This window comes from Heterocephalus glaber, unplaced genomic scaffold (assembly GCF_053883595.1).
Source record: "Heterocephalus glaber isolate CG9 unplaced genomic scaffold, H.glaber_assembly_v1.0 deba00001600, whole genome shotgun sequence".
In the NCBI taxonomy this organism is placed as follows: Eukaryota; Metazoa; Chordata; class Mammalia; order Rodentia; family Bathyergidae; genus Heterocephalus; species Heterocephalus glaber.
This window is the reverse complement of record NW_028258372.1, coordinates 246,369-258,414: the sequence shown is the minus strand read 5'-3', so window position 1 is coordinate 258,414 and position 12,046 is coordinate 246,369. Positions and strand designations below refer to the sequence as shown.

Genomic DNA, 12,046 nt, shown 5'->3' with positions numbered 1-12,046 from the left:
CTGCCTCTCCAGAAGTGGAATGTTAGTCAGACCAAGATCCGCATCATCTCCACCATCATCTTCATCCTGTTTGGCTGTGTCCTCTTCGTGGCCCTACCCGCGATCATATTCAAGCACATAGAAGGCTGGAGCGCCCTGGACGCCATTTATTTTGTGGTCATCACCCTGACGACCATTGGGTTTGGCGACTACGTAGCAGGTGAGATCACCCTGGCACTGCCTTTGCTTGCCTGGCCCCGTCTGCTGCTCAGATTTCTTACGTGAACATGGGGCTCTGTGAGGTCCAGGGCTGCCATACCCAGGAACCACAACTGGGCGGCTGTAGACAAAGGAATTCCTGTCCCCGAAGCTGAGATGGAGCTGTCCAGTGGGCCGGCTTCCTCTGAGACTCTGGTAGGATTCTTCCATGTGTCCCAGAGGCTCTGCCCTTAGCCCCCCGTGGTGCATCCCAAGGGTGCATCCCTCTATCTCTGCCCTCAGGGGCACCTGGCGTCCTCCTGGTGTCTGGCTCTGTGTCCAGAGCCCCTCTGCTTACGAGGATGAGGATGAGGACAGCAGTCCCGCCGGGTGAAGGCTCTGCCCACCCACACAGAGCGCGTCTTAACCGGGACACCTGTGAGTGCCTCATTTCCATCCAGCCCCAGCCTGAGGTCCGCACCCGGGACTTCAGCATAGCTTTAGGATCATGCAGTTCAGCTCAGAACAGTGGCAGTGGCAGTCATTCTGCTACATTGGAGGTGAGAAGGGTGGGGTTGAACTCTTTTTGTTCTATGAAAAAAAAAAGTAAACTGCTGATTGTTCAGAATTTTGCATTTCTATCCTAATTTCAGAAACCAGATACTTACATTTTGTTCTCCAGGGGTACAGGAACTCATGTTCCACTTATCTTTACCCCTTCTCGTCAGACCTTCTCTGGCCTTAATCTTAAAAGCAGTTGCAAACTTTGTAAGATGTTCTTGGCTACGTAAAACCTTTTCTCTATATAGTATTTACTCATTTAATTTTCAGTTCTTTCCTTTGTACTGGGGATTGAACTCAGGACCTTTGCATGAAGAAACATACCCAGCCCTCTATTTTTATCTTTGTTCTTCTTTTGTGGTATGGTTTCACTAAGTTGGTAAATAGTCATGATTGGGCTTGAACTTGAGACTTCCCTGCTTCATCCTCCCATAGTGCTGAGATTACAGGCCCATGCCACCATGCCAAGTTTAGCACAGTAATTTTTACTTTACTGTCCACATTTCTCCTGACAGTTTTTGATTTGTCTTATATACATATATATCATTTTAGTTGTCGTTTACTTTATTGTTCTGTCTCTTAGATCTTCCTTTCATATTTCTTTTCCTTTCGTAAATTATCCAGTAGTATTGTTACAATTCCAATTTTAAATAAATTATACTATTGGCAGTGGAAGTAAGTGTGCTAATGGTCCATCAAGGGTCATTTTGACCAGCTTCCCCAAATCTAAACCATTCTTTTTTTTAAAAAAAATCCAGTTCAAAGTGTTAAAATACGATCAACATTATAGTAGAAGTGCATTATTTAATGTTCCAGAATAAACTCATTGCCTCATTTAGTTTTAAGAGAGCTTTTGACTTTCTGGCTGAGTACTGTTCTTCCTTCACCTAAACATCCTACTTAAATATCTTCAGAAAAGATCATGTTCTGCAGCTCTGTGGACTCAGAGAGCCTGGGCATCCCCTGTCCTGTTGATTCGTGACTGAGGGTTTACCCCGGGGGCAGGAGACAAGTTTCATAAGCAAAGCTGGCTTTTGATCAGAAGTGGGAGACACACGTCTGAGTGCCTGAGCGAGGCTGGGGAAGGAGGGTGTGGCACTCTGTGGAGAACCTTTAGTGATATAACTAGCAAGACCGAGAGAGTCCAGGCACTTCCAGCTTCATGTAGGAAGACAAGCTTCCATCCTAAAACACCCATTTTTCCTACCTCTTTTTAAAGGTGAGTAATTGGTGTAAGAAGTAGAGAGTATGTTAATACAGAGAGAGTGAGACACAGTGATGACAATACGAAGTATACTTGTGATTCATTAATCTTAGACTGTGTTACAACTCTATAAATATAATCAGCAAGGCCCTGCAGCATTTGTAGGATATATAGGTATGTGGGATGAGTCATATTTTCATGCTGACAGCCTCATACGGCATGGTCCATTTGAAACAGCCAGCGAGGCTGTGTCAGTCCCGTATGTGGCCCTGGCTGTCTGGGATTCTGTAAACACAAGTATAAATAAAAAAATGTGGGTGGAATCCTAAAATAATATTGTATTTGTGACCACTGTATCAACTGACTGAGGAGGAAAAAAACCCATATTTTTATTTTACGGTTTTTTAGATGAAGAAAAAATGTTTTGAAATTTGACTTTAGGAGGTCAACACTCTGGATTTGGGGAGGTTGTGTGGGTCTTTGGTGGCCACTCCCACTGCCCAAGAGTAGGAGGAGTTCACCAGAAGTACCTTGTGTGTCTCCATGGCGACCCTGGACGCAGAGTTACAGCACAGCCTCATGGAAGAATAGGCGGCTTAGGCCTGAAGGCAAATCTGATATTTTATGACATTATACCCCTCATTCAATCATGGCTTTTATTTTATTTTTATTATTCAGTGGAAATAATTGAAAATGGTAGAAATAAACCTTGCTAATAATTGACGTGGAAGGTGACATGACTTAAGTGGCAGAAGCTGGGTGAGATCAATGAGGAGGTCGCGTTGATCTTTGTGAAGCTGCAGACCCTTCTGACTATAAAATTAGCAACTGAACTAAGGCAAGTTCCCATTCAGGGAAATATTGGTGTGTTTTTTTTTAGAAACTTCCCTCTTGATAGTAGATATCACAATAGGTGGAGGTGGTGTTCTCATTTAACTTTGGTTACGTCTGCTAACCAACAGTGAAGGAACCACTGTAACTGAACCTCTCTGTTTTTTTCTTTTGGGCTGTAAATCTCAAAAGAAATCAAAGCCAAGCCCTTTCATCCTGTGCTCACTCCTTGTCCTTCTCAAAGCCTGCAAAATCTGCTCTAAGTAGGATTAGGATTCAATCTCACAGGTTTCAGTTTCCCTGAAGACAACTTAAGAACGTATCTCTTTTTAAACTGTGCTGTTATCAAAGTCCTTTATAAATGTCTTAGAGACCCATTATACTATACCCATATTTCTAATGTTGGTGTAATTATTAGGGGCATCTCAATAACCACAGGTGATGATGTGGTTCAGACGGGTACTCACTGATTCCCACGCAGGGAGACATCCTTCATGGAAGGAAAATGCAGCAATTCTTCCACTCCATGTGTTTCATGGAGTGAAACATGCTCATGTCAGAGTATTCTGAAGCATAATGTATTTCTAATTCACCAATAAGTGTACGTTTATGTTTGTGCTTTCCCGGTGCTGGCGATGTTGAGCCAAAAGCATTTGCAGCCTGCTGGGACGGACACAGGCCAGGTTTCGTGGTCTCTTGCACGTGTGATTGAGTACAGGAATCTGGCTTTCATCTGCAGGAAGTGCTCGCCTAGCAGTTTCCAGTTTTGTAGTTCTGCCCCAGTAAGCGATGTGTTTTAGGGGCTGGTTGGTCCCCTTAGTCCTTGGTACCTGATCTTCCCTGATGGCTCTTTTGTGTTCTCACAGTGCTCTGTGTGCTGGGGCTAAAAAGGACCTGGGAGGCCACAGGGTTTGATTTCACTTCTGAATAAGCAGAGCCTCATTGCTGGAGTGGTTCTTCCTGAAAGTGAGGAGAAAGAAAATGCTTCAGTGTCACTTGCTTGATTTGAAAAGCACTTATGAATTTATAATAAAATTTGAGGATGTTTTTAAAAATTAATGGCAGCATTATATTGAGGATTAACATGGGATTCTATGTTATTTCTTTACTTTTGGCATTATATTTTTCAGTTGACCAGAAATCTGGGTTGACATGTTGTTAAATCCTGCTTGCCTTAGAGACAGACCTAAATCAGATTTTCTTCACTAAAATCTGAGAAGCAATGTTAATTATATGGAAAAGTGTGAAAGATTGTCTTCTATTTATTCAGCATTGCTTTTAAAACTTGTTTTCTTGGGCCATGACTATAAGAACAATAACAAAAATATATAATTCTTCAAAATTGAAGAAAAGTCAAAATATTGCCTAACTTAGCATAATTCACAGCCCCTTTCCAAAGCTGGTGGCTACTTTGGTATATATTACTAGGCTGGGTAGAAGTCAGATGAGTAAGGGGAAGCTGGCTGGAGATTTATAGTTTCACAAGGCAGTGTCCTCAAATCACTTGGCTTTCTAATAAAACCCAAAAATTTTAGCAAAAAATTCATATATTCTAAGAAATCCTCATGGTCAATACTGTGAAAACATATATTCCACCAGTGCATACTCAGTCATTCAAATAGTCCTGTAATGTTGATCAATGGAATTTCACGTTTGGTTAAATAATGAATTTTTTTTGTCACAGGCACAGTTATGGAAGGTTTATGGGGTTAATCAGACTTCATGTTTAGTGCTTTGAGTTTGCACTTTATAAAAAATGTAATTTAGGATTGTCCAGCTAGATTTTTTCTCCTTCTGTCACACTGACCTTTACAAATATTTTGTGATATTTTTACAATTCTGTAATCATTTGTCATTACCTTTTTATTTGGAAAAACAAATTTGTATGTCTCATATTAAGAATTAAGTTTCCTTGAAACTATGTTTTAAAAGTCATTAATGGAAATACAGATTTGATAAGCAAACTATTCTTTTCCTGTATAACCAAAACCATGATTGATTCAGTGACAGCTTGTTTCATTGAAGGGAAGTTTTCCATGAAACGTCTGAATCTCTGTTTTAAAACCATGGCAATTTAAGAAATTCAAAGCAGCTTGGTCTTAGTAGATCCTCTAGGAAAGAGTTCCTGATGTTTCTTTAGAGTTTTGAAAATACATTAAATGCCAGTTATTAAAATCAATATTATTAAGCTGATCATCGAGTTAAACATTGCCAAGAATTCAACAGATATTAAGGAAAAGACTTGATAACGTGTGAAATCTACTGAGGAATAATCACCACAAGGGTGGCTCAGAAAAATACTTTGGTCAGAAAAGGAAGGAGACGGGCTATATTCATTCATTGATTCAGATGTTTAATGAGAACACATACCTTGTGTCATATACTGTGCTCAGCCCGTATAGATAATAATCACTCTGTTTCTTGTGTCTGTGTATGTGTGAATATAGGAAATCCAGGAGCAACAACTAAATAGGGAGTCTTCTTATTTCCCTTCCTGTTTCATAATACAGGAAAACTCTGTGAGGCATCTGATCACCCATCATTTCAGCCAAAGACAAAAGAATTGATAGCCATCTGTAAAATTAATGAATGGAATTGGATCCAGACATTCCAGAAGTCCTAGAGAGTATGGGCAACCAAGAAATTACTTAATTTATAAAATTCAGGATTGATCTACAGCAGCATTGTAGAAACAGTAGAAAAAAAGTGAGAAGGAAAACATTCAGTGGTTGATAGTTACGGTTTTGTGAAATAGCCCATAAATCATAGTAAGTTTAGTGCTAAAAACTCTGAATTGCTATATTGAGATTTCAAGGTAATATGTAGGGATAACAATTGTAGAAATCCTATATCCTGTAGATTTCCATCTTTACAAAGAATGAGTGGTTCAGGCAATGTGTCATTGATCTGTCTTTACGATCAGGAGATTGCTATTTTTAAATTTCATATCAAGGCCTAGTGAAAAATGGACAGCTGCTTGCGTTCTGAAATTTAAAATCCCCAAGTACTGTATAGGTTCACATGGTAAAGAGGTATAATTATCTTTTTGGCCTTATGTTTTTCTGACTCAGTGGTATATGAGAATTTGATTTAGTAGGTGACGTATTGCTTAATACTGAAGATATAATCATTCCATTTATAGAAAAAAACATCAGATTTATGAGGTGTGATAAAAATAAATGGAGAATTTTTAAATTTTAAAAATTATTACATAAAAGACATATTGCTGTTGATCCCCCTCAAAATGCTCCCCCTCACTTCAAAAACACTCATCCCATCATTCTTGCCATGTTCTGCAGCAGTTCTGGAAGTCCTATTTCATGAGGGTCTTCATGAGGTGTGATACAATTACAGTGAATGCTGCTGCTGAATGCCAGCCAATGGAAAGGCAGGTGCATAAAAGCATTATGGTGTGTCCTCATCCATCCTATTCACAGATCTGACACTCTGTAACTTCTGATTCTTTTCCTAAGTCAAAGTGACCATGAAAGGTAAATGTTTTGAATTGATTCAGGACCTTGAAGTAGCCATGATGGTGCAACTAAAGAAACTCATGAAAGAGGACTTCCAGAACTGCTTCAGAAAGTGGCAAGAACAATGGGATGAGTGTGTTCATCTGAAGAGGGGTTAATGGCAATATATCTCCTACTATAGTCAATTAAAAAATTAAACACTCTCCATATTTTTGATCACATTTTGTACAATATCATTGAAAGATTCAGTTCCTGAAGTAATGAAGAATGTCTTATTTAGTTAAATCATCTTACCATAAAGTAACAAAAAAAGAAACAGCGTTCTTCCATCATAGAGCAGGATAGCTTTAATTAATAAAAGTAAAGCCAGTAAAATTGAATCAGTATTTAATATCTGAACTAAAATCCAGATAAAGTGGAAAGAAACACCCCCCATTGTTGTGGTTTGGATTAATGTACCCCAAAGGTCCATATGAAACTTTCCCCTAGGATGGTGTATAACTGGGGGGTGCTGTGGACTTTTAAGAGGTGTGACCTTGTGGATGTCCTTGAAGTCACTGGTGATGCACCCTCAGTAGCTCTTTCGGGACTTGGGTCTCTTCTGTCTCAGCTTTCTGGCTCATGTTGCGAGTGGTGTATTGTGACATACTCCCCCCACCATTTACATCTGATACTCTGACCAGAAACACACAGCAATGGACAATTCCATCTTGGATTGGGTCCTCTGGAATCGTGAACTCAACAAACCTTTTTTATTTATGTTAATTGTCTCAGGTATCTTGTTATACCAGTGTGAGTCTGACTGATATACCAGTTTTCTTTAGAATGAAGTTTTACCTATTATCTGTATCCTCCAGTACACATGTCATTTTAGAAAAACAGGAGGGGGATGGAAGTCCAGGGTGACTAGATTATCTCTTAAAACTAGAACATATCTTTTCATCTTTGCTTCATAAATATTTTGTGATTTAGAAAACAATCACGGATAAAGAAAATTAAATTTAAGGAAGAAGGGGAATGTTTCTTTAGAACAGAATAGGGCCAGCTTCTGGGTACCATTAGAGTGGAGAAAGGGCAGGTTCAGGAGGCTCCTGATGAACAGTGCTTGTTCTCAGACCCACTGGTCTGCAGGTGAGAACTGTTAAGGGGAAGAGAGTGCCTTGACTAAGTGTTTCTGGCCTTAGCTGAGGATGTGGTATGGACAGAATGGGTTTCTGGGTGCTGTGGTTTGAACATTTATCTCACCACAACTGACATTGAAATTCAGTAGCTATTTTAATGGTATGACTAGCCAGGACCTTCCAGAGGTTGTTGGGTCACGAGGGCTGCACCCTCACCGTGAGATGAAAGGGGCCATTAGGACCCCGCTTTCTGTCTCTTATGCTTCCACCTTCTGCCATGGCCCTCAGCAGATGGCTGACTTTGATATTGGACTTCCCAGCCTCCAGAATCGTGGGACACAGATCACCCAGCCTGTAGTATTTTGTCACAGCAGCAACTGCAGACTAACACCGTGTGTGGAGCATAAGCAGGGCAGCAGCTGGGATTGCAAGGCATAGGGACCCCTGGGTCCCGTGAAGACGGGCTGTGTTTCGGAGCCCAGCCTGGCTCTGCTGCTCCAAGTCCCTCACAGGCTGCCATGTTGTTTTCCTACCGAGGCTGTGGCATCTTCATTGTAAAGTGGGGATACTTACTGTTAGGGTTTCGAGAACCAGGCAGACCCCTCTGTCACTCCTGAGTTCCACACAGCCTGGTCATGATGTGATCAAATCCGCAGCTTTATTACTGTCCAGGGCACCTGGGGATAGGGCTTTAATCTGTGGCAAATGGTCTCATTGATATCCTGCTCCGAGTTAGAAGAATGTGCGTAGTGGGAATTCACCTCTCAGCACCTCCTCCAGGCCTCTAGAATGGCATGGTTCATTTATGCCGGTAATCAGCAAGTCTCCTGGAGTTTGAATATTCTATAAATCAGCTGAAATGAGCATATTGATTGTGTGATACAAGGCAGTCAGGGCCAGAATGAAAAAACAACTTTCCCAGCAGGTGCCTGCCAAGCCTCATGGGCTCTTCTGTCCCCCAGCCAAGTATTCTGGGATGTCAGGTAGGAGAAGACTTTCTTAAAGCTGGGTATAGCAGATGCTATGTGGATACAGCAAATGCTTAGGAAATGCCCCTTATGGAAATAATGCCAGGGTAAACCTTTTCTGAGCTATATTTTTAGAGTTTAACCTTCACTGGCTGAGTTCCTTTTGTAAGCATCAAGGAGAAGAGATCGAGAGAGATAATGCCCCGTAAGAGTCTGTCACATGTCACGTAAGAGACTCTTTTTACCTACTTGGACAAGTTTGTAAACTTGGCTATATTTATTACCATCTGTATAATCTCTTATAAAGATGAGCCAGAACGCTCTTAAAATAGAAAGAACTTGTGTGCCTATTTGCTGTGGCAACAAAGAAAAAAAATCAGTGGCGTGACTATTAGTGCCCGGTTGGTTGGGGACCCAGGAGCGGCAAGCAAGTTAGAGCATCCTGCAGGCTGTGTTTCAGAAAACAAGGAGAGAAAGAGAGCAAAGTAGAGTGATGGAGATGGTGGAGGGGAGGGGGTGGGAATTCAGTCCAGGCCACAGAAGCTACTCTACATTCTTCATAAGTAAGAGACATGTGTGTGATGAATTAATGCTTGTATCAGTCAAGAATTATTTTTTTAAATTTCTAATTTAAAAATAAAACTAGCAACTCTTCTTAGCAGGTTATCTTAATGTTTGAAATTTGGATAAGATTTTTGGATCAATTAAATTCATTCATGTGGAAGTTAATTCATAAGTTGGAGATAATGAAAAGTGAATAGGATTTGAGTCATTTGACCATACTCCTTTATATATTAGTTTTTCCGAAATCATCTAATTGCCGGTGTTTTATTTTAAGGCTGGAAATAAAGAAAGGAAAAATATTTTTTCCAGAGTTTAGACTGCACTGAAACTTGTGTGTTGAACATTTTACCCAAATATAAGCCTTTTGGTGATTAAGCTAATTTGTTCTTTTCAAACTGTAACATTTTGTTTATAAGAAAGACTTATAAAAAGTGATCTTGAGCATGAACTAGCTGTCCTAAAATCAACGTCTTGGTGAACTTATGTGTTAAGTGAGTCACAACTATTTGGATGAAGATTTTCTGGATTTGAAAGAAAGTTCTTAGGAGAAAATGTCATTTTGGTTACTTTGGAATGGAAACATTTGAAAAATGGAATTTGCTGGTAACAGATTTCCGCCCACGTTTCTGTAGTTCAGTGCATTGTGGAGCTACATCCCACATAGGCTGGATTTGAACCCTTAGAATGCATTTAGCCTCCATGGTCCTTCCTAAATCTTATCTTTAAAATAAAATCCTATACAAAGCAAAAATCTTAACAATACTGTGACGGTAATATTATTATAGTGTATTCCTAAAATTAGTATTCGTCCCCAAAGAATGTGAAGCCTGGGTCTATTCATGTGATTCACCTGACAGAGAAGTATTGGGTCTTCTTTTTAACCTTTGCCCTTTAATATTTGAAAGCATCACTGTAGGTAACTAATGTCTACTTCATCTCGAGTGATGTCATCCTCAATATTTTATATTTGGGTTTAAGGCATACTTGCTATTTATTCGCTGTTCTTCTGAACGCGTGGGTTGGGCTAGTGAACTGGGTAGACCCAGGCAGGACTCCTGTTTCAGGATCCCTGTCTCTGAGCTGTTGATTCTGAAATCCTTGTGTCCTGCTCGGCCCTGCGAGTGTTCACATGCTTGGAAGGGTCCCTCCCGGTACCTTCACCTGTGTCTCCCTTGAGCATTTCAGACCTGTCCCTGTCCCCTGCCCTGTTCAGTGACTGTGTCCATGAGGGTCTGCAGCCCTCAGAGAGTTCTTCTTTTCCCTTATCACATCAGCTAACTGGCTACCACCTCCTGATGCTTCTGCCTCTAAATGCCTCTTTCTGGGCCTGCCTCACCTGAGATGCAGTCACTTCCCAGCTAGTTTAGAGCAGTTTCTCTTGGGGCTCCCCTGTCACTTCTTCCCTCTCTGCCACTGCACGTTTCTGCATGTGAAGTTAGAGTACCTGTTCCCAGTGGGTGAGTTAGGATCAGGTCCTTTTGATCTGGCACAACCTGCCTTTCCAGATTCCTGTCTTACACCTGTCTGCTACCTGGCCTCCTTTCATAGGGAGCTTTATCTCCTAACAAATCTTTTAAATATACTATGCATTTACACACTGAACTAGTTCACATTTCCATGCTCATTCCTGAAGGCTCAACTTCTCCCTTTTTACCTTCTCCCTTCCAGAAGTGAAAATGATTTCTTCTGTGTCCTCCCACAGCACTTTTATATTCTCTTTTGCTATCACTCCTAATCCATTGTGATGAATTGTCTATATGACCCTCTCTTGGGCTAAATTGTTAATTTCTGAAGAGAGGGGCTTGAACTTAGTAAGGACCCCCATTCCTGTGCACTGAAGAAAGTTTGTTGAAATGTGTGCAGGTTCTTGTAGGTGTAGTTACTGTGCCAGGAGGATGGAGTACCTCAAGGATGAAAGCCAAGGAAAAGAGCCTTGCTGCCAATGTTTTCATGAGAGCTAAGGATTAAAATTTGGGAGAAATTTGGGATTCCTCTGAAAACCCGGAGAATAAGGAATGTCACTATTACCTGGGAATTGCTGTTTATTCTCACTAGACCCACGGCATTGTCTCTGGCATTTGTTATCAACGTATTGATGACTTTACAATAAGAACTGATACCAGAGGTGCCCACTTTCTATTCAGTTTGGCATTGAGTCAACTGGGTAGCATTGACGTAAGGATGCCAAGTTATATATATGCCCTAAAAAATGTAACCTGTACCTGCACTTATCACAACAGAAGTAGAAAGAGGAACAAGAAACATTAGATAGTTAAATTAGGCAGTAGACTAGTTGAGACAGATTATAAATGAATAACAGACATGGAGTAAGAAAAAAATCATTAGGACCTGGAGAAGCAATGAAAGGTCTCATTATGAAGCATTTGCTTCATTTGCTTTTAAAAGATTGGTAAGAGGCTGGGGGTGAAGGAACTTCCTTAGCATGCATGAGGCCCTGGGTTCCAGCTCCAGTTCCAGAAAAAAACAAAACAAAGCAAATCATTATTGGTAAGAGTTCCATGAGAAAAAATGAAAAATTCAATATGAAGAACAAGCATAGGTCAATTGATAAGAATATAAGATTTCTACATCATGTAAGCCAAAATTCAGTTGATAATTTTAGCCAGTTACCTAGATTGTTTACTTCTCGGAATTTGAAGTTATTTAGTTCTATTTTGGTCTTCTCCCATAGGCGGATCAGATATTGAGTATTTGGACTTCTACAAGCCTGTCGTGTGGTTTTGGATCCTTGTGGGGCTGGCCTACTTTGCCGCTGTCCTGAGCATGATTGGGGACTGGCTCCGTGTCATATCTAAGAAGACAAAGGAAGAGGTGAGAGCTAAGAGATGCACAAAAACATTTGTGGTTAGCTCATCCAGTAAAATTTTTTAAATGTTTTTAAAAATGTTCACATTTTCAAATATTAAACATTGTTTTGAAATGTCTAATATTTGCATTTGGCATGAATTTACTGTCAGACACAATGGGAAAATATATTACGTGAGTTCTAATTTTTTCACTTGGAAATATTTACTAAATACTTTTGTAGGTGCCTGATGCTCAGTTGGGTGCCAGGTACTGAGGTTAATCTTTACTAAAAAAGAGGATATAACTTAAAATGTTTTTTTCATGATTATCATTTCTTTT

General features: G+C 40.3%; 1 protein-coding gene across 3 annotated transcripts in view; it reads left to right on the top strand.

Moving 5' to 3' along the window:
- Kcnk2 (potassium two pore domain channel subfamily K member 2) overlaps positions 1–12,046 on the top strand; it is a 183,024-nt gene that overhangs the window by 135,921 nt on the left and 35,057 nt on the right. For all 3 annotated transcript variants that reach the window (XM_087194234.1, XM_087194235.1, XM_004853567.4), the window contains exons 5-6: positions 13–199; positions 11,592–11,731. In XM_087194234.1, the coding sequence (XP_087050360.1) occupies positions 13–199; positions 11,592–11,731 (327 nt within the window). The remainder of the gene's footprint in view (positions 1–12; positions 200–11,591; positions 11,732–12,046) is intronic.